Source organism: Corvus hawaiiensis, chromosome 4, assembly GCF_020740725.1.
Source record: "Corvus hawaiiensis isolate bCorHaw1 chromosome 4, bCorHaw1.pri.cur, whole genome shotgun sequence".
In the NCBI taxonomy this organism is placed as follows: Eukaryota; Metazoa; Chordata; class Aves; order Passeriformes; family Corvidae; genus Corvus; species Corvus hawaiiensis.
Window position 1 is genome coordinate 3,265,397 of NC_063216.1, and position 23,218 is coordinate 3,288,614.

The window sequence follows — 23,218 nt, forward strand, 5'->3', positions numbered from 1 at the left end:
CTTTTGAGCGTTGGGTTCATGAAATGGAAAAACAACCACATTAATCACGTAATCCTTGGCATCTTGGGTTTGTACTATACAGAGAGAAAGCAAAAGAATGTTTTAGTGTTGGTACAGAGGGTGGCAAGTTCTTTGATCTGTAAGCTTTGTATCTTTTTTATTCTTTAAAGTTTGAATGTAAACATGAATCCCTAAAAAGAAAAACAGTGACAATTCCTAAATTAAATGTGCTGCCTGAAGTATTTGGTTGTACATGAAAATATCAGAGGCTGGCTGCAAATCTGTGTAAAGCTTGGGTTTAGTCCTCCAGACTGGATAAAAAAGTTACTCTTTCAAAGTTACAAATCATATTTTCTTCATTAAAGAAAATAATTGCCATTCTTCCACTTGTCATTTCCTTTAATGTTATGCTGAAAGCTTTACATAATGCATTCTGTGTGGGAAGAAGTTAGGTACATTTATTCACACACCTTTTTCTTTTTTCATATTCATACTTGTCCTTGCTGTCCTGTTTTCACAGACTCTACCTGCTTGCAATTACCAATGTGAATTTTATTCTTAAAAACAAGCAGCTCTCATTTACAGCTAAATGGTTCAGTCTTGCTAATTCCACTAAGGCTTATGAGGGTTCCATATCTAGTACTTCAGCATAAAAGCTTAATTTTACAAATTGAAGGATGCATTTAAGGCTAGGAACTTGGAACACCTTGCTCCATGGTGAAACTTCTTGCATGCTGTGGGTTTTAGTCCATATTTGCAGTAGGCTCTATAGCATTTCATTCAGAGGTCTGGAATAGAATCTCAGAATCATTTAGCTGCGGAAAAAACCCTTTAACATCAAGTTCAGCTGTTCAACTGTTAACCCAGTGTTCCCAAGTTCACCAGAAAACCATGTCCCACATTCTGCATTTACAGCTTGCTCCAGCATGCATAAAAATGAAACAGAGATAACAGTCATAAAAACCCATTACTTAGTAGCAGCTACTAAAGTACTGGAAGAAATGAAAAAAACCCCAACAAAACTAAAGTACTGCTATGAAATGTTTGAAAAATCACCAGCACACGTATCAGCAAAAGCCAGATTTAATATTAAGCAACAGGACACCAAAGTTCATTGGCAAGATTCGCTCTACTCCTTAGAGGGCAGTTAAGGCACACCAAGGAAAAACAAGCAACAACACAACCAAACAAAATCCAGGCAATCAAACCAGAAATGATCTGAGAACTGTCTAGAGGGATGTGCGTGTGTGTTTAGGTGTGTGTGACAAAAGGATAGCGAGGGCAAAGATGAAAAGGAGTAAGGCCTAAAAGCTTAACAGCGCTCAAACTTAACAGTAATGTTAACTTCTACCTTAAACCTTTAACAGGAACAACACTTACACCTAATTTAACTTGTAACTTTACTGTAACAATTTAGCAGAGGAATAACACTTAACAGCATTTAACCTAACCTATGACTTAACCTTACTTACAAGCCTAACTTATTTCGATATGGAAGGTACTTAAACATCTAAGAAAGCAGTATTTTTCCCAGATTTGCTATAGCATATCTGCACATGCAAACACACACACATAAACAGGCTGTGTAAGTTACCTGTGAAAAATTCCCCTCGGAGGTCGGTGAAATACGGCCTCTGCAGGCCTTTGCATCTCCCCAATGGGCAAAGTTGAGGGTATTGACCAAGCACTTGTTGTTCCTCCAACCAAACATGAGAGCTCTCTGGCTCTGAGAGGCCCCACTCGCAGGAAGGTTGCTGGTCACAGCCAGTGGGCCGGTCCAGGAGAGCTCAAAGGGTCTAGTTTTGGACTGCTGTTTTTAGGATTGCAGGAGAGTGGGTTTTGGTCAAAACTGTTTCATTCCAGACACAGTTTGGGTCGGCACTTTGTTTGAAAATGTGGGAACAGGGATGTTACGCCATTCAGGCAAGAAAAATAATTTCCAAGGCTAAATTTCCTAAAGAAAACAGGAGCTTGCTGGACAGCAGTGGTTCCTAGGAGTGGACAGTGATTCTGATGAGCTCAAGAGGAGCTGATCCCAGGTGCTGTTTGTCAAGGCAGAGGCATCACAAGAATTTCTTAGATGACAGTGTGGCCTGGAAAAGGGGGAGGATGCACCACCACGAGTATACGAAAGCTTGTAATTTTTGGACTGCTTTGGCATGTCCTAAAGTACACAGTGCAAATGGTATACACTTCTAGAGTGACTGCTGTCTTTCAAACACTGCTTGTCAAAGCACACATGCAGTTTTGGTATGGGAAAAGCAAAAAGAGAAGTGTCCCTAGGTTTCAGAGCTATGACCCCTTCCCGCTTTACCCGATGCTGTTGTGAGTTTGGGGTTTCTTTGTTAGCCCTGAGCAAATAGGACTAAAGTTGGAAAATATTTTTTCAATCTAAACATGAATATTAAGAATGTACAATGTATTTTTCACGAGACTTTGTGGTTTTTTTTCCAAATCTGGAAAAAAAGTAAAGGCCATGAAGTTTTCGGTGGCTTTGTTACCAGAATTTAACTTTGCAGGTATCACTAGAAGTTTTACAGGCTGGTCGGTTTATTGACCCCGTGTGTACGTGTGGCACTAGTTCCTCCTTGAAGAGTCAACACGAAGACACTGGACAGTGCCTTGACTCATCACCACCCGAACGGCAGGCTCAGCGTTACGCATCGCCAAAGGAACCCAATATCCATGTACCTCCAAAGGAAAAGTAAGGAAAGCTGCGGCGGGAGACCGAGCTCTCGCCCTGGGGAGGCCGAGGGGCGGCTGCGAGCCTTGCCCGGCTCGGTCCCCACGTGGCGGCGGAGCTCCGCGCCCGGGGCGGCCCCGCCGCTTCCTGCCGTGCGGGGCGGGGCCGGCGGGGCCGAAGTCTGCCCGCCCCGGCCGGGCCAGGGGGGCGGAGAGCGCGGGCCATGGCGGGGCGGAACCCGGGCACCGAGCCGGGTAAGCGGCGGTGGGGCCGGGGCTGGGCCCGGCCGTGGGTCCCCGGTGGGCGCTGCGGGGCCGCGGCGGGCGGGGGTTCCGGAGCGGGCGGGGCGGGGCGGGGCAGGCGCCCGCCCCCCGCTCCCTGCGCCCGGCTGAGCCTCCTCCGGGGGGCTGTGGAACCGTGCTCCTCTGAAAGGCCGAACTAGGGATAGCCGTACGGTTCTTGTAGGCGTTCTGACATATTCCCGTGACGTGTAAGCGGGAGGCCGGCAGGAGGCTTTGGTAGTGCAGGGTAAACGCAAGTTCCCGTGTCACACGTGGCTGTGGCCTGAGGGGCTCCGAGCAGCGTGGGACCTTGGAGGGCAGTGGGGGCTGCAGGGCTCCGCAGCCCTGCTCTGGTCAGAGCCGGTTCTCTCCTTCACGCCGTTCTGGTTCTCACGGGATAATCTTTCCTCCCCTCTTCCTCGCCAAGAGATTCAAAACACTCCGTTGGGCTTTGATTTGCAAACTCAGGGCTCCACCTCTTCTGATCGTTCTCCTTGTTGCTTGCTCTCTGAGGAGCTCTCTGAGGAGTGGTAGGGATTTTCCAGGTGTTTGCAGGTGGTCTCCGGGCCCGAAAAGTGGCTGTGCCTCAGATAAGGCAGAGAGCAGCCAAGAAAGGGTTTCTCTGCCTTTCCCTGGCTAGAGCTCCTCTTCTGCTCATTGCTGGGGAAGGGGAAAGTGCTACAGCTTCCTCAGCAAAACCCAGCTGCAGCTGTGGAATGAAATAAAGCGATGAGCCCTCCTAGAGTCTGCTTCTAAGGTGTGGCAATTTGGTCATCATTAGTAGGTGGACAGTGAAGTGGAGGAGACACGGGGTGGCCTCATGGAAGAGGGCAAGCAAAGGGCGGCTGGTGTGGAGCAGGTGGGTGTCAAAGCTGGCACGAGCAGAGGTCAGGAGGTTTGTGCCGCACGTGGCTTCACATGCCTGTCATGGGAACAAGCACAGGCACTTTTTACACAGCCAAGATGCAGTTTGAGTGATTAGCCTGTGGATGGACAAGTGAGAGCTGTGTTTTCGTTCACTAAAATTGTGGACATGTTGCAGCTTTCAAAAGTGAATTGTCTAATTGCTCTCTGACGTCCTGGTTCACGGGCTGCTTGTAGGGACAGGTGAGTTTCAGCTGCAGCCATATGATGAGCTGAAACAAGCATTACTAGTACAGTGACAACACTTCACTGTGTGTTAGGAAAAAAAGCTAGCAGAGAAGTTTGCAAATGCACTCCAGTTCCTTTAAACTAGGCGTGTGTCATGATTTTTCTTAGTAAATTCAATCTTAAAATTAGTTGATGTGTGGGGAATCCAGTGATGCCTTTTCCTGGTCTTAAAATCAAGAGGCATACACGGTTAGAAGGGGAAAAGGGATTTTACCGTGGTATTTATTTTTAAGGATCCTTAGGTGCACACGTCCAGGTCATATGCATCGAGATGCACCCCCCCGAGTCTTTCCCTGTGTCTCTGTGTCTCTCCTCCTCCTTCCCCCCCAACATTGGGTATAACATTATAGGTTTTACTAATGAGCATATCTATCAAAGATTCCCCAATGAGAGGCTCAAGTGAGCCCCCCTCCCCAAGGAGCCTTCCCCTGGATGGTTCTATCTTGGTTTACAGAATATGTTCTGGAGAGGACCTTGGGCTCTGGGGCACACTGATCCCTAGCTACGAAGCTTCTGAGATGTTCAGTCTCCTAGCTTGACAGACAAGTCCAAGAATGTAGGCAAAAAGCACTAGGAATACAGAAGTTGTAAAAAAGGTATAACAGGGGTATAAAAGAAACGGCAAAAATCTTCATGGCATCACCAGAAGCTTGGAGGTGAAGTCGGCTCAGTTCTGATGCTTGTTGCCATCCCTTCCCAGTGATATTTGTTTAAATCAGTTGTGGTCAAAGTGAGCTGGGTTAGATGTTCAGGACAGGTGTAGAAGGGGAATGGTATGGTTGTGCCCATGTTTAAGTGGCAGCTTCCAGCATCTGCCTTATGCTGGCTGCTTTAAAGAGAGAACTGCACCTCCCTGCCGCTTGCTCTCCCACTAAATACATATCTGAAATACAGCAGTGTACTTAATACAGCACTTAACATATCTTAGTGGTACCTTAGCTGGTAGCAGTACTCAAAAAGAACAGGGTAAACCCTTACCTTTATCTTTTATGGTTGCTAACAGTCCTCCCCGCTTCTGTGACTTAGGCATTTGAGCTTTTGAAGCTTTTACAAGCCTGTGCCAGCAGCTTTAACACAAATTCGGGTGATTTGTCCTGTTTCCCACACAGCTTTGTGTAGAATTATAGTTTTCTAACAGGGACATCTAGTGGTAAAATATTTTTTACTTAAAAATACGTTGTTTGAGTCCTTTTCTGTGTCTGCTGTTTCCGTGCTTGCTACATAGTGGCATTATTGAAGCAGTGGATTTCTGATGTTGCCATTAGAGAGGATCTATTTGTTTATCACTGACAAGCCAAACTCTTCACAAATCATGGAGTGTAGTGCTTTCCTGAGTGATTTTTTTTAAATAAACACATTTTTAAAAATTCCTTGATCCTTCCCTCCTTATCTCCTTCCCTTGTACCCATCACTGTGCCTTAGTAGAAGAAGGTGTTTCCCTGGAATAAAGAGGAAGGTGCATGTTACACAGATGAAAAGACACTGATGTGCACAGTCAGAGGCTCACTACACTGGTACATTTGCCATCCAAGAGTCATGCAAAGAAGCTGGATAAAGAGTTTTACAAGCTTTTCATTCCACAAGGACTGTTTGCAGAGCTTGTGTGCTCGGGTTCACCACGATGCCTGCAGGGAGGGAAAGGAGTCTGCCTCTCTTGCTTTGCTCTCCAGACCACTGCATTATAATAGCCCAGATGTTTAATGTTTTGTCATGCTTCAGAAAAGAATCAGATGCAACTTTTAATCTCACTTCACAATGAAATGGTGGAACATGTCAATGAGTATCTGTTTTGGAAGTGTAAGCTAGGAGCACGCTGTTTTGGTTTAACTGTGGGGATGCAGACGCAGGGGGACACAGGGACCATCCCCTCTGCCCAGCACTTGTTGGAGTGTACATGGAAGATTGGGTCCAGTTTCTCTTTCCAGTAGGAAAGAGAGATTGATAAAATTGTCACAGTTTCAGCAGAGGGACAGCGCAATGGGGCTGGAGCACTTGCCCTGTGAGGAAAGACTGGAAGAGTTGGGCTGGTTTAGCCCAGGGAAGTGGGCTTTAGGGGTCCTGAGGCGGAAAAGTTCACACTGGATATAAGGGAAAACGTGGTGCAGAACAATCAGGTGCTAGGACAGGTTGGACCCAGAGAGGCTGTGCAGTCTCCATCCTTGGGGACTCTCAAAACCCACCTGAATAAAGCTCCCAGCAGCTTGGTCTGACCTCAGAGCTGATGCTGCATTGCACAGCAGGTTGCACAAATGATCTTCAGAGATCTTCCAACCCAAACTATTCTATGATTATATGTTTTATTACTTCTGTGTGTCTATGTATGTCAGAATATATATATACACACATATGTATATTGTGAGTAATGAGTAATTAATTGCAGTTGTTTTGCAATGTTCTTGGATTCGAAAAAAAAAACCCCATTATCTATGTGTTGCTCAGACCCTCTAGTTGAAGGGCCAAAAATACATTCATTATGTTTCAATTGATATTTGTAATTATAGTTGGTATTTCTGGGCCATCTACATGTGAGAGCTAGTCTCTTGGTAAGTGGCATTTAGATAATGAAGTGTTACATCCCTTTTCAAGACAGCATAATTCTGTTCTAATATATTAATAGCTGGTTTTAGCTTCTACTGTGGCTCTGGTTCTTCATTGTTCTAACACCTTTTGAATCTGCTGGGTACTTTTAATCAAATTTGAAGGACAGGTAGATGCCTTGGAAATAAGTAAGGCACTGGGTAGAGTGACCAAATCAGTTCTTTTGGTGAGGGAAAGGCAGGTACAGATCAGCAATTACAAGAATTTTCATTGTAACTGTTTTGTTTTGGCCTTTATGCAAGTAACAGAGTCCTGTTTTACTCGTGGTTGTAAGTACCATATCAGGACAGCTGGGTTTTTGGGATGAGGACATGTCTCAAGCCAAGGAAGAAGAGAGGGAACAACAGGGGACTTGGACCTGCAGGAAGCCAGGTCCTGATGTTCTGCGTTTTATATTCTGAGGAAGGGCTTATCAGTGGTTTCCAAAGTGCTTTGGAGGAGGATCCCGTGAGCCATTTTGTGTCATCCGTGGAAAACACTGTGTAATTTCACTGATGTCACAGGACAGCAGAGCTGGTTTCTAGTTCAGGGCTCATGCTTTGATGTCCTGCTTTGAGTGTCTGAATGCTGCTGACTTGGAGGCTGAACTTCTGTCGTATAAAAGAAGACCCACATGAAAATATGGATCTATTGGTCCGTATCAAGTGTCACTATGGAAAAATAACTACAGCTTCTGTCTTGACAAAACTGAATAAACCCCGTAGTAAAACAGCTGTAACAAGAGCTGATCCCAAAGCCTTTTCTCTCCCTTCGGTGGCTTTGCTCAGCTCTGCATGGCCAGCTGGGGTCAGCCTGTGTCCAGCTGAACTCCTCATTTCTCCACGGAAGGCTCAGGACGCAGTTTCAGTCTCTTCTCCCGAAATAACAGCTTTCATCACTTCCCTTCCCCGTTTTATCATGTGCTCATGGTAAGAGCAGGAGCACACATGCTGTCTCTGGCACACAAAATGAAATAACCAGTTGAGGGGGGCAGCTTCTTTTGGGAACGGTGCTGCCTTAAAATGCTTGTGAAACTACCGCCTCAGGCATTCTTGAGCTTTCTGTTTCACCATCTGAAGGGATGCCATCAACACGTTTTTTTAAATCTTCTGTAAAGCTTAGTCTGTTTTATGAGGAATGTGTTAGGAACCATAGATATTTATGTAATTATCCTAATGAAGTGGTTTTATTTATTGTTTTCTGAGGAAATGCTCGGTATTTTTGGATTCATGCTCTTCAAAGAGAGGAGATGAATTTCCTGTTAAGAAATGGAATATGAATTTTTCAAATGTCTTCAGAGAAAAAAGTAAACTAGAAGAGTGGTTACAGAATATTGGCTAATTAGCTGTAGTGTAACTGCTTTAATTACTTTTATCCCTGAAGCCACATGACTGTGCAGATGACTAGCAGATGACTTATTTAAAAAAAAAAGAAAAGACGTGTTCACACTGCAAGGTTAATGAGCCTAATTAAATATAGTTTTCCTTAGCCAGATACTAAATCATAAAGCTTGGGGGAGCGAGGGAGGGGGAGAATCCAAAGGCAATCAGTTCTATTTCAAAAAATAGGTTTATTCTGATTTTTAACGAAAGAAAAAGAGAAAAGCCGGAGTTGTGAGTGATTTTTCTGAATAAAGGCACTTAGATCTAAAGATGTGGTGAGACTTCACATGGCAAACTTTGAAAGTCTATTTAGAGACGATTATGCTGAGACATATTTGTTTTCACTTACCCATTGCTTTAATTAATGTAGGAATGGGCTTGAATAAAAGGTCTGTGTTATATGGAAGTCTCCATCTGCTGCTGCATGTTACCAGAACCTTTGTCCTTCCTTGCTGTGCCACTTTTATTGCACCATTTTATTTCCTGTAATAAGCTACATCATGTCTCACATTAGGTTGTACAGAAAGGATGGAGTTCTGATTTTTTATTAAATTATTTCCTTGTTTTTTTAAATTCCCTGCCTGTGCCGTGCACTGTGGTTTGAGTTCCCACACTCAAAAAAATACTTGGAGATCCAAATTCTGTGGTCTTTCAGGGGATCTTGCATCCCATGCACAAAAATTAGGTATTAGACATTAGTGATTGCCATGTGTCAGCTACCTTTGTGACTAGTGTTGAGTTACTGAAAACAGAGGGTAAAACGTGTTTGTGAAAAGGCTTAAATCAATGGATTTTGTCATATTTGCAAAGAACATGCAGTCAGCTATTGCTGATCAGTTGATGTTTGGTGACTTTCACAGAGGACTTCAGGCAGTGCAAAAGTAGTAGCCCATTTCCACTTCCTCTCTCTTTTCACACCTTTTGTCCCATTATGAATTTTCTTTTTCCTTTTTTTTTCCCTTTCTCCAGATGACTTTATAGTTGACTATTTCCTTTAAGCTGATCTAGTGTGCAGGGCTCTACATCCTAAAAAGATTGCATAGACCTGAGTCAGGATGCTCAAGAGTCAGCTAGGATAGATAAAACAGATGTATCAGATTGAATCCTCTACAAACAATGGCTAATAAAGAATTAACCTACTCATGGGTGAAATTTATGTCCTTTCATTTAAATTTTCATCCAACTTGAATTTTCCCTCTCTAACAAGCTGGATGCTGTCTTCATATTCTCCCAAAGACTTGTTTTTATAAATCAATTGTTAGTTGGTTTTCTTGGTTGTCTTCAAAAATGTAGAAGGAATGGGTTAGAGCAGACCAACTGAAAGGATCCTTATTAGAGAGGGAGAAGCTGGGTTCCTCATCTAAACTGCTTCCTTTGGTTTTATCACATTTTCCAGAGGGGCTGAAAGGTCACCGTGCACCCAGTAGGGTTCAAAAGTTATTATAATAAATGGGATTATGGTTAAATGGTGCTACCTCAGCACTTGGCACAGAGTAGAAGAATCATAATGCAGGGTTTGGGTGTCCTTCCTCTATTTATTTATTTATGTGTGTTTTCCTCCTCTGTGGACTTTGTTAAATATATCCTATGTGCCTGCTGATAGGCAAAAAAGGAGGAAAGTTCTAGCCACAGTTTTTGTAGCAATAGCTTTTCTCACCTGCTCTCTACAAGTCAGCTGAGCTTCCTGCTTTGGGGGCAGAATGGATAAACCTGTGGCTTTGAAAGTGGAAAGAAGTAACGAGGGTATGTTGTTTGACTGGTCTGCAACTTTCCGGGCTCCCCCTTCTTGTTGCCATACAGTGAGTCTGATGCTAAACTCTTAAAGAAATCCATACATTCCTTAGGATCCCTTTGAAATTCCTTCACTGGTTTGTTTTTCCTGCTTTTAGCCAACACTTGGACCTTGTGGGTACTGCTCACTAATAGCTTGTATGTGGTGGTAGGACAGTGGTAGCACAGTAGCTTACTATGCTCAGAACAAGGTTTTGTTCAGCTGTTTCATGTTGTCCTGCATTTCCACCGAGTCATCTTTACTCTAAATTGGTTTCTCTGCAGCTTTTTGTAAGTCCAGGAAAACAAGCTTTTATTTGCACATGCTTTGGCTAGTGTATTAGTTCTCTACATTTTTTTTTTTTTGGCTATTAAAGCTATCCAGTAGGAAGAAAAAAAAATTAAGTATAAGATTTCTGTACAAAATTAGTGATTTTGTCTACCAGCTTTTTTTTTTTTTAAGTTTTAGGCGGTTTTTTTTTTAATCAATATACTTGAGGGAAATGCAATTTAACAGCATAGTAAAGAAGATTCATAGAGTGACATGCTCTTAATAAATTCAGTCACCCAGAATTATTATCTCCTAGTATCTGTCTATGCCCATGTCCATATTCTGACCTTAACTGATGATGATATTTGATGATTGATGGTGGTGATTTGCTGATGATTGGTGGTTAATGATTGTTGATGTTATTTTCAGACTGTTTTCATGGAATGCTTGTATGATTGGTATTTAGAAGAATTATTTATGTTTTGGGATGTGAGAGATTTTAAAGACATTCCGATTTCTTTTTCCTGTGTACTCTCATGAGCACTCTGTGTATGTTAATATTAAAAATTACACTCTGGATTTTTCATACCAAGCAGAAATGTAAGGATTCAGGAGCCTGAAGCCTCAGTTCTCCTTTACCAGTCAGTTAGCCTTTGTTAAGCAGTGGCCAGTATTTGGTTCTTCTGGCTCTAGGCAGTTTCATTATTGTAGTACATGTTGAGCATCTTCTACTCTTTGGGAATTCTGGAATCTACAAGTAAGTGATCAAGCAATGGCAGAAGGCTGTTTTGGGGGTTTTTCGGTTTTTTTCGTGCTACCTGTATAATAAACTTCTCAGTCCAGGGCTGGCAACACGGTGTCTCTCTCTCTCATCAGCACTTAGTTAATTCACTTGTAATGGCGCACAAAACATGCTGTGTGAAGTACCTGGTTCACAGATCATCCCCTAACAGAAGTTAAGGCTATTTTGGGCTGGTGATTAGTACCCAAGACCTTAGAAGGACGTGAAAGCACAACGTGCTCTTCAGAGGTTCCAAACTTTCTACAACGTTCTTCTGAAGTACCACACTGTATATTAAAACACAGAAATACTTGAGACAGACTTTTTTCTTTGTTTCTCCCCCCAGAACTTGGCTGGATCTCAAAAGTGCATGTGAATCGACCTGCAGTGGTGAGGCATGCAGAACAAATTAAAAAATGGAAAACTGTGAAAGGTAATTGGCAAGTAAGTGCTCTTCTTATGCATTCTGGTCCTGCATTTTTAAAGCAGTCACTCTCCCTCTGCAGGCTGTAATATTGAATTTTTTTCAAGATACATGTAAACTTAAAAGATGTGCTTGTCCATGTCTTATTTTAGTAATTTGTATTTGATGATGATGGGATGGAATAAGGTGACGCATTTATCCAAACAAGTTAAAAACCTTATAACTCATGACTGGCAAAACCGCAAATGGATTTAAGTCATCTTTATTCATGAGTGGATTAAATTGTATATTACTATCCCTCCACATTTATTCTGTTTCCCAGACAGACTTCTCTGCATGCTGCCTTCTTATTTTTTAATTTTAAAGCTGTAAGATATGATCATGGTCCCTGTCAAGTTTGACCTACCTGGATGATTTTTCTTTGCTTAAACATTCTCAACGTGTGCAATTTCATTGCTTAACTAGTTTTTACCTAAAATTCAAAAATCCTGACTGGCTATGGCATTTGGTGGGGAGAAGGATCCCACTAATGTTAGGAGGACTGACTTTTCAGCTGCTGAGATAAGGTAAATGGTTGGTTATTGTCCATCTCACTATAAAAAGACAAACTGTTTCTTCCTTCACCAAGCAGCTGTTCTGCAAGCAGTGCTTGGGATGCCTCCCCTCTGCACACTGAACAAGTTGTTTGTGTGCAGCAGTAGCTGAAAACCTGGAAGCAGGAGGAAGGAGATGATGAAGGATCAATCTTAAGAGTAACGGAGTGTAACAGAACAAAGCAAGAATCGTTTAATTACACGTAATCCTTAAAAACGTTGTTCAAAATAGTTGACATCTGGAGTGGCTGAAGCTGTGTTCATAATGAGCACCGATCTTGGGATTACAGTTTGAGGATAATTTGATGTAGGTGGAAGATCCTACTGGAAGGTGATAGAGAAAAGTTTCCTGCCTGTTTTCCCTTCCTGAGAATTTGTGCTTTGTGTGTTATGATTAAATTTAAAAAATGGAGATAAACAGAGGAAATTTAGACACCAGCTCAGCGTTTTTTTAGAGTTCCTTACGCATAAAAAGTTACTTGATACCAAATTTATCAGTCCAGTGGCTCTGAGCTGGGAAATAGCATCAGTGAGAAGGTCCAGATGGTGTTCCATAACCTTGGCTATCCTCAGATACTGCAGGTGCAGTAATGTAAAAAGTAACTCTTCTGTTTTGACTGAGGTTACCATATAAATAACAGAGACAGAGAGAGCCACAGGCTTTGATTACAGAGAATCATTGGAAAGAGAGGGATTTGGTGTCACTCCCACAACGCATCTGGAGGACAGATGTTTATTCCTAACACTTCTCCCCTCTTCTGTGTAGAAACACCAGTACTCGAGTGAGGTTTTACTTTGAAAGGTGTCAGAAGCATCTCTCCTGTGTTTGAGCACTGTCACTGCAGGGCAGTCATGTGCTGTTTACTTAACAGAGATGATGTTGAACCTGTACGTGTTTGAATGTAAGGAGCATCACAGATTCAAGTTCTGCAGCCTGTTTCCCAAAATACACATTAGAAAAACCTTCTCTAAAAACCTGACGTTTATACCAGTTCTTGAAACCCCCTGACTACATCTGTCTTGATGACTTTATGATTCATGTCATAAGAGAGGAGACAAAAACTCCCTCGAACAGAGGATAAAAAAAATCCAAATAAAAGTAACAAAAACCATTTCAAGGGAAAAACCTTTTCAAAGTATTATAGGATGAAAGGAGAAACCAGAAACAATCAGTCAGGCTTAGACTAACAGAGGCCAGTGATAGTTCATTACCCCATTCAGTCGCCCCCAAACAGGTTTCCATGTAACATTTACTGCAGGTTCCAGAAGGAGACTCCCATCAGCGAAGTGTGAAAGCTGTGTAAGCTGGCTGGCTGTGGAAGATGTGCAGAGTTAATACCTCCATGTGGAAACAAGCTCTGCTGCCTGTGCTGACAAACCCTGTCAGAGAGGGGCTTTATGGACTCAGCTGGACTTTGCCATTGCAAACTCTCGCCCTGTACAAGTGCCCTGTAAGAGAAGTCAGCTTTGAGTGAAGCCATCACTGTAAATGAGCATTTTCTGGAAGACCTTCAACAGATATTTCAAAATAATGTCTTAGGCTCAATTTTTGTTCAGCAAAAAAAGCTCATAAAATTTTTAGTTACACTTCTGCTCCATTCTTTGATTAATAAGTCTTTTAAAATTCTGTAGCATTTCCATCTCAAGAGCGCTTTAACCTTGTCGCTTACCTCTTGCCTTTGGGGGTTTTTTTTTGCACCAGAATTACAGATGTTTTTTGTTCCTGGTTCACACAAAAGAAAGTGGATCCTTTCTGTATCATTAGATACTGCTGAAGACATGAACAAATACCCGCCAACCCTGTCTATCCTAAGCCATTGTTTGCTTATCCTCCGTGTTACATCCTGTCCATGTCCTCATTGTCAGAGTGAGAGCCAGGCTTCTGATTCCTGCATCTTCTAAGGCAGTTTGGCTTTGGATGTGCAAACAGAACTGCTCCATTCCTTGCTTTGTTCCCTTTGCAGGCGGCTTGGCTGCTGAAAGCTGTCACCTGCATAGACCTCACCACTCTCTCAGGCGATGATACTCCTTCAAATGTTCAAAGGCTGTGCTTTAAAGCAAAGCGCCCTATCAGAGAGGATCTGCTCAAAGCCTTGGACATGCACGATAAAGGTATGGTAGGTTTTGGCGTGTGTATTTTGTAGAGAAAATGTCTGCATTTCCTGACTATTTTCTCGCTTTTTGGAGAGGGCATTGGTCCACTGATTGAAGTCATGTGGACCGAAGGGGAATCAGGCCTCTGATTGAAGCCATATGCGTGAAGTATCAAAGATCAGCCTTTTTTTAAAACTTGGATTTATGAACTCTTCAGACAGTTGAAGTATAAAATACGAGGTCAATTATCTGAGAGTTTGAGAGAAGAGTGTTTTAGCTAGAAATGCAGTAGGGCTCCATTAACATAAAGACTGCTCAGTTGCTGCTGGGCTCAGTCTGGCTCCACAAGTAAGAACAGAGCTTGGCAGTGCAGTTTCTCTTGCAGCAATTCGCTGATCAAGCATGTCTTAGCTGTGTGTGTTGGCACTAAACTGTGAGTCTGTCGATAAAAATCTTGGAGTTTTAACTCCTGCTAATGCAGGCTTGCTCCCAGGGTCAGGTGAAGGAACATGAGGGAGGAAACAGTATGAGAATTACCTGAACCATTTGAGCAGTATAACAGACATCCCTGGTGTGGTGCTTAAGGTCCTTGTGAGAACACAGGCGTGGGAGGTGAGGACAGTGCTCATGGTATGGATTGCACTGGAGAAGGTTGAAGTCTCTGAAAAAGGGAACCGTGTCTTTTGCAGGTATCACTGTTGCAGCAGTTTGTGTGTATCCTGCAAGAGTCTCCGATGCTGTGAACACCCTAAAGGCTGCTGGCTGTAACATACCAGTGGCTTCAGGTAAGCTTTATTTGAAAACATCCCGTTAAATAATTTGATCTTATAAAATACGTAGAAAAATCCAGAAGTCTGGAGTTGCTTTTGTGTTGGGGAATAAGGTGAAAAGGGAGTAAGGTGCAAAGGTAACACGTGGAAGGAAGGGAATGGAAGGAGGATTTTCTTCTGGTACAATCTTTAGTTGTCTTTCAACTTCAAGCTTATCAGGAATGCCACGTCTGTTTTGCTGGAAGCTCTTCAAAGAGCTTAAAAATATATCCGTGTTTTTCCCCCCTGGACAGAAGAAATTGAGATAGAGTGCTGGACATGTATCAGTATACACTAAGCACATGATGATGATGGTAGGAGTTCTAACAAAGGTTTATTTTCCCTATCATGTTTGGCTTTTAAGTGTAATCCTGTGTCAAGGTTTAGCCCAGGCCAGCAACTATGTACCACATGGCCACTGGCTCATACACCCACTTCCAGGATGGGGGGCAAAAGAGAATTGGAAGAGTAAAAGTGAGAAAATTTCTGATAAGAGCTGCTTTTTTGTGCACTCCCAGCCCACTTGCCAAGAAAAGGCCTTGACTCTGTGCTGGCACTACTCTGCAGTTACCAAAACATCCCTGTGGAACCAACACTGTTTCCTGCACAAATCCAAAACACAGCCCCACACCAGCTCCTGTGAGGACAACTCTGTCCCAGCCAAAACCAGCACATCCCACAGGCTGACTTCAGGGAAGCTGTGTGCAGAGCCCGGGGTTGTTGCCTGTGGAGCATCCCACAGGTTCAGGACTTCCACTTCCAAATCCAGCGGTGCCAGCTCTTCTCCCGTCACCACACACGACAGACAAGTCCTGAATCTACAGTAAGCAAGAAGTAGAATCAAAGAATTACTCAGCTGGGAAGGGAGCCCTGGATGTCATCTGGTCCAACCTCCTGCTCAAAGCAGGGGCAGACTTTGAAGTTAGATCAGGTGTTTAATGCTAATGTGAGTTTTTTTGTTCGTTTCGTTGTGTAGGGTAAAAATACATACTAAATGCATTTCTATGTCAGAGAGAAAGACAATCTCTGACAAAGCCATTATTTTTCCCATTTCCAAAGTTACCTCTGGGTTTTGTACTCAAACATAATAAACATAATCTTAAACAGAACTCATTGAAAGCAATTTTTGCTATACTGTGATTTAACCGTTAAACAATATTATTATGATTTAACTCGAGATGCTACTTAAAAGAATTGGAGAGAAGTTTAAAATGTATGTATTGCTTCATGTCTGAATTCACTCCTTGTTTGCTCAATTCTTCTGGAAGCAATAGATACTGTGCTTTTATGGAGGCTGTTCTGGAAAATACTAAGGCATGTGAAAGATCTTTTCGCAAGGTGCACTTACCTTGCTGGATGTTGGATTTTGAGGGTAGAGCTAATGCTTCTTGTGGATGAAGAGGGGGTAGGATGAGGTGCCTTTAGATTGTTTGAATCATGGCAGGGATTAAAAAAAAGAGTAACATTCAAACTTTTTGGTGTATTAGAGGTATTTTTAATTTTATGGTCTATTACCGCAGGCTTGGGCCCTAGGGTATATCACTGTCCTGCAGCCATAGGGAGGAGGAGGAGAGAAGATCCAGCAGGCAGGAATGGTACAGCAAGATTGATTTATTTAATTATTTTACAAACTCTTTTATAGACTTTTTTCTTCATAGTCTAATTGGACAAAGGATCAGCCACCCCTTGGGGTGATTGGCTAAAATCCTAAAACATCCATTGTCAAAATATTTTTCTACTATACCATAAACAAGACTTTTCAAGGTTGCAGGTGGCTTGGTTGTTTACATAACTCTGCTACCTCTTCTGTGAGAGCGAAAAGTCTCTCATGGACTTAGAAAATAGCAAGAAAATCCTTGCTAGCAGCATTTTTGTGTCTACAATAGTCAATTTATAAAACTTCAACAGATTCGTAAAACATTTCTTCCTTCTACCTGTACCCATTTCATTCTAGTGGCTGCTGGGTTTCCATCTGGACAAACTCCTCTAGAGACCAAACTGACTGAAATAAAGCTGGCAGTGGAATATGGTGCCCGAGAGATTGACATTGTCATTAGCAGGAGTCTGGTGCTGACTGGCCAGTGGGAAGGTAAGTAGAAAGTTCCTTTGGCAAGGACCCTAAACCTTTCTATGTGCATGTGCAGGGTCTGTCTTTGTCTCTTCCCCAAATCTCTCCATCAGTCCTTGAAGAATTTGGTTCCTCCCCTCAGAGTAACTGATAATCTGGGGCTCTGAGCTAAATAAAAACTGTTTAATTAATTTATGACAAAGGGTTGTGTTTTCTGAGAGGAATGCTGTTGGAAGTTGTCTCAGGCTGGGCAGGCAGAATGACTTTGTCGTTTGAAAATTAAGGTCTATTCCCTTCGTGCCTTTAGAGGATTTTGTGTACAGCATTAAAAAAACCCCCAGCAAGTAAAAGCCTAATTATTTGAACAGTTTTGTTAGAAAGCCCAAGGGGCTGCTAATGTAGATGATACCTTGTTAAATATACATGTTTCAATTCTTGATGAAAATAGGTGTTTTAGCTGTTTTCTTTTTCCTGAAAATTGAGGGTACAAATTGACTATTCGTATCATTATTGATGTTCTGGTGTCTGTAGACTACTACTAATTAGTAAGAACAATAATGCTGAAGATGGTTTTTGCTCTAATTGCCTCCTTAATGTACTGTGAATGGTTTGCCTTAAGTGCTGACAGTGCTCCTATAACTAATCTCCATGTGAAGGTAGAGACATCATTGTCTTGGAATGAATTTTCCATTTAGCTGTGTAATGCAGTGCCATAATATCCTATTTGCTTGGAAGACTTTTTAATGGACCCCTGGTACCTGGCTTTATTTGAGGAAATAAGAGTCATCATGGTAATAGATCATGTTTTCTGATTTTGGTCTTCTTTCAATTAACAGTTAGAATTGAACCAGAAAACCCACATATTTCTGCATCTGTGTCTTCAGGACTGGTTTCCCTGCTGTAATATCTTGACCTCTTTTGTAGCATTTGCAATCTCCATACTTTTGGTCTTAGTTATATTGCTTGAAGGATTATCTGAAGGAAAACTCAGAGGAGAAATACAGGGCTTGGATCCAGAGAGAGAGTTAGTATGGTGACTGAAATGAACTGGACATACATTGTTAGCTTTCTCTGCATGGGAGATGAATGACTTTTTGTGGTCACAAATTACAAGGGAGGAGTACACAGACATAGCAGTGATGGATGTGATATAAAGGTGTCAGTTTACTAAATAAGTAAATTAGCGATGGCTTTTAATTTGGTGTGCATATTCTTTTATCCAGAGCTGGTGTCATGACAAGGTTGAAAGCCGTCCTTATTTTGGCATGGCTTAGATTTTTTTTTTTTTTTTCACTGATGGCAGAATTCAAATTATTTCCAAATGATTTCTCTATGTTTATTCATTAATGTGAATCTGTTTGTGACACATGTTGACATGATCTTGAAAAAAAGCTCCTTCAGGAACAGAATTTACTTGCCACAGAGATCGCGATGCCACAGGGTGAAAAATTGCAATATTTAACTTTTCTATTAAAAACAAAAAACTATTTCATTAGGTGATCTGAAGACTTTGGTGAAAATCTAGTGTTCTGTCTTCCTGTTTAGCTATAGATATGTTACCTGTGTGATTAGGGATAATACAGAATAATCTATAAAGTACTTTTAAGGAATCTAGAAGAAGGGATGGAGAAGTTTTTTTTAGGCTAAATCCCTATATTACATAAAATTAAGAAGTCTAGTGCAGTACCTGTGCCTGTGTTCAAGGTGCTTCATCAGCTAAAGCTGCCTTGCAGTTCTGTTATAACTTATGCTAACAGTAGTAGTAATAATAATAATAGTAGTAATAATAATATACTCTTATGCTGACAGTCTTCACAACTTAAGAAGCTACTGAAAAAAACCCCCTCTATGTGGTAGAGTGCTTTATCTTACTGTTCATTTTTAGCTTCTCTTGCAGCCTGTGCAATAATTGGGGTCACCACAATAGAATAGTGTTGCTTTGTGATTTGCTTCAAAAGCTTGTTTGGTTATTAAATATTTTAGTGTATGTGCAATTATGTCAAGTTATTTTAAAGCAGTTCTTGAATATTGCTGGAGCTCTCTATGACACTCAGAATGTATTTTCCAAATCTTTGTGAAGTAATTGTTAAGACCTTTTAAATAATGCTGAATATGAAAGCAGCTTTATTGGACAGCTAAATTACATCAGAAAATAACATTAAATGAGATGTAAGTTTATGAATTTACATACCTTTTATAACCTTTTAGCTTTTAAAGCAATACTACTTCAAAGTCGTTTAACTCAGCTATTGTCTTGTATTACTTGACAAAGTATGGGTTAAGCTTAAAATTATCAATTTGGATACTTCCTTTAGACACAGAATGTGGAGTCTTTATGTGAGGAGTGATCAAGTTAAGCAACAAATTGTTGAAAGAAACTGGATCTGTTTATGATTCTTTTTTTCCCCCCTGTTGTCAATATTTGCTGTACCTCCTGAAGTTGTGTGGGATACAGTAATGTTGGTGCTAATTTCACAGCTTTTAGCAAACACCTGGGCATGCTACACTGTCAGTGGCTTCAGGAGCATTCTTATTCCATCATTTGCTCCATGGCAATTGAATTTTCCTTGTAAGAAAAGGGAAAACGTTATATTTTAAGAAATTTGAGCATGGCTGCATCCATGATACACATTAGGTATAACCTCACTATGAAAACTGCTTTTCACTTCTGCTGATCTTTCAGATGTGAGTCTAGAGGCTTTGATCAGGGATTGGGACCCTATTTTGTGCTACATACTTCATAAACAGCGTGGGCAAAACACACCCCCCCGCTCCAGAGGCTTGGAGAAGACTCCACGTGTTGTTCAGGGACGCTGTAGTTGGATTTACCATTCCTGGATGTGCAGACTGCCTTGGGATCTCAAAGCCTGGCTGCACAATTTCTGTCTTGTGTTGTCAGCAGCACCTCAGGCTCCTGAAGCCAGGCTCTGTTTCCAGCTCCATGCGAGTCACTGGAGCCTGGAGTTGCACATATGTGGCTGAGAGCAGAACTGGGGGAGCAGTGTTGTGCTGATAGCCTTGTGCTTGTCATTTTGTTAACAAACCTGCCATTAACATGCCAGACAGAAGGGGCTCCAGCTCATTCTCCAGTTTCCCATCACAATTACCTTGATCTTTCGGGCTAACAGAAACCCAAACATCTTCTCATCTCAACTCCTACCCCTAACATCAGTCACTGTGACTGACTAGATAAAAACACCAAAAAATTGAGGTTTTTTTAAAAAAAGTGATTTTATCACCACATTTATGAAGAAGAGCTATTTCATAAAAAACTAAGCAGTGTGGTTTTTTTCCTCCTTTAATATTTTCATTTCCTTTGTAGGAGATACAGATTATCCGCTTTATTTTGTGATTTTTAGGACTAATGTATTACACCAAAGTAACAGACCATCTAGACAATCTAGTCCAGATTATGGCCAGCAGAAATTTTCAGGGATGTTTGCTTGGGAAATGGATATGAGAAGGAGCCTTTTCTTTGATGTATTTAATAGCTGCTAAAATTCAATATAATGTACTAAATATTTACAGTGTTAGGAAAGCTACAAAAAAAACTTCCAACTCTTGTGTTTTATAACAGTGAAATTAAAACCACAGCTATCAAAGCATTTTTTTCCCCCTAAAAAATCTGAATTCTTCTGACTTCTGTAAATGCATGCAGTAAAAGCAGATCTAAAGTTCATTAAAGCTGTCAGGTATCTCAAGTGGTGCAAAGTAGAGGAGTTCTTATGTCACATCCATTTTAACAGCTAAATCAGTAGAGCTATTGCACACTATATTAGTGAGCACCAAGTATACCAAGTATATTCTGTGTAGGTTGGCTTGCTTTGGGGTTTTTTTTGTGAGTTTAGTGGTTTGGGTTTTTTTTTCTTTTTGGCTTTTTTCCCCTGGCTTAAGATTTAGACTGCTTTTAGAAGGGATAATATTGGTGCTTTGTTCGAGATGCTGCAGAGTACTGGCCATTTGCTTTGAGAGCTTTTGCTTTTTTTTTTCTTTGTTTTATGAGTCAAAAAGAAAATCTCTTGCAACCTCTTCATGGTGTTCTTAGCTCCCAGTTGAAAATACGCCTGCAGGGTTTCCTGTGATAGAGTTTTTTGACCGAAATCTTTGTGCCAGTGCTGCTAACCAGAGAAGCTGTGTCTGCTGTGGCAGTTGCTGGTGTTCTGCCCAGCTCACAGACAGTCCTGGATTTGTAGCATCCAGCTTTGATCCTATTGCTATTCAGCTTGAGGGAACTGAGGCGTTAAGTGTTGGACTTTCTGGCAGCACAGACTGTCCCACAGGAAGCCCAGGACTCCTTGAAACACCGAGTACATTTTCAACTGAGATTAACTCCACCCATACTACAGACATTTGCCCAAGAGTTTCAGGATAATCCCATTATTTGTGCCTTGATTTAAATCTGACTGAGGACTGAAACTTCTCTTTTTATTTTTGAAAGGAGTAGGAGTTTTTACACTTGTTCTGTATCAAAGCAGTTCCAGCTTGCATGGGGAATGAGATGCTTTGCTTAATTTGCTGTCCCAGATGTAGTTGCATTTCTATCTGTACTTTTACTGTGGGGTTGAAAAGGCCCTATGAATGTCAGCTATTGTCTGCAATAATTGGTCTCTGAATAAAGAACAGCATTTCTTACCTACACACCTGCCCCATTAAAGTGTGCCCACTTCTCCTCCACCTCAGCTAACCTGATAGACACGGATGATTGAGGATCCTGAGTTGTTCCTGTCCGTGGGATGATGTGTGCTGGCAGGTAGTGAGCCTGTTCAAACCAGCTTGATGCTAATTGCATGTGAAAGTACCTTCCAACTACAGGCGGGGTGCTGAAGCTGCAGTACCAGGGAACAACAGCTGTGAGGATGTAATTTCTTTTCATGGAATCCAACCTAAATGTACATTTTGTTGATTTTATTTTGACACATTTGGTGGTGTATCTCAAAGGTAGGGAAAACTTTCTCCTCTTGTTACTGAAACTAGAAAAACAAGAAAGCTGCTTTCTCTGGGTTTTCAAAAGCTTCAGGAAAGAGTCGCTCCACAAAAAGAGATTCCGTTTGGATCTAACATGAGCAGGGTTATTAAATGCACAAAAAGATAGCACAGGTCCTTTGTGTTTCCTTTTTGAGCCTTGACTTGATGTAGGTTTCTGGAGCATCATCAATTGATCAATAAAACATGTTAGACTGCATGCTAGTACTGATTAATTCACACCTTTGGTACACAGCAAGAAACAAGGTGAAGCCTGGTGCCTATAAAGGGACTTGCTAAGTGCATTAGCCAGTTGTCTGCTAATGTGTGCAGCATGTCTCAGAAGGCCACACCAGCAATTCCAGCCCTGGACACCCTGGTGTGCTGATGGCATCAGTCAGACACAGGCCCTACCACAGCTGGCAAACCCTGCTCGACGCTTCCAGGTCTCACTTAAGGGCAGAGAGGAAAAGAAGTCTCATATTGCTAAAAGAAACGAGTCTTTATAGTCTGGACTGTTTAGCAGGACCTATTTAAAGCTGTATTCTAGCCCTCTTCTCTGTCAAAGAACTTTTTGATTATGTGTTTGTGAAAAGGACCCTCTTGCAGAGCATCCTGTTTGTTTCTTCTGCAACTTTGTTTTTTGAATTCAGAATCCAGAAATGGTGACTGTGCACTGTAAGAGCTGCTTTTCTCCTCACACTGGAGCAGTCTTAAACATCCCCAAGCAGCCAACTTCTGACAGCAGTGCTTCATTAATTTCTAGCTCTTTTAGCCTCCCTGTGTTTAAACTTTTGTGGGAGCGCTGCTGAATTTTACCAGGAAGGATGGGAGGTTTTTGCTGACCAGGTGCACAGGAAAACATAACTATCTATGAGTACTGATTCAATGTACTACCATATTTACTGCTGGAAAAGCTGGTTTAAGACCAATCTTTACTATCATAGCATTTTTTACTCCTGATGTATTCATGGGTATTTGCTTCACTGCTCACATTTGTAGTTTTGAGAGAACAGACATTAATAGCTATTAGGTAAAGTCTGAAACTGCACGGCATTGCTAATTACCTCCAGTCATGTAATTTATTGAACTTACAAAACTTAAGTTCTTGAGTGCTATGACTAATTATAAGATTGGAAATTAATCCAGAAGTGGAAATTACAGCCATACTTGAAAATATCTCTCAGGCAACTTTGATCATTTCCACATGCTTTTATCCCCAGGTCTCTACGAGGAGATCCGTCTGTGCCGTGCGGCCTGTGGAGAAGCTCACATGAAAACCATCTTGGCTACGGGTGAACTGGGGTCCCTTGCTAATGTCTACAAAGCCAGTATGATAGCTATGATGGCAGGTAAATGCACCTGGTTTTC

The 23,218-nt window shown here is 41.7% G+C and overlaps 1 protein-coding gene across 3 annotated transcripts in view; it reads left to right on the top strand.

Moving 5' to 3' along the window:
* Positions 1–2,670: 2,670 nt before the first annotated feature.
* Positions 2,671–23,218, top strand: part of DERA (deoxyribose-phosphate aldolase) — a 48,103-nt gene continuing 27,555 nt past the window's right edge. For 2 of the 3 annotated variants that reach the window (XM_048301285.1, XM_048301287.1), the window contains exons 1-6: positions 2,852–2,937; positions 11,244–11,341; positions 13,879–14,026; positions 14,698–14,793; positions 16,772–16,906; positions 23,071–23,199. In XM_048301285.1, the coding sequence (XP_048157242.1) occupies positions 2,907–2,937; positions 11,244–11,341; positions 13,879–14,026; positions 14,698–14,793; positions 16,772–16,906; positions 23,071–23,199 (637 nt within the window). In that variant the 5' untranslated portion in view covers positions 2,852–2,906. Of the gene's footprint in view, positions 2,705–2,851; positions 2,938–11,243; positions 11,342–13,878; positions 14,027–14,697; positions 14,794–16,771; positions 16,907–23,070; positions 23,200–23,218 lie in introns of those variants that run through there. The other variant, XM_048301286.1, reaches the window with a different exon arrangement.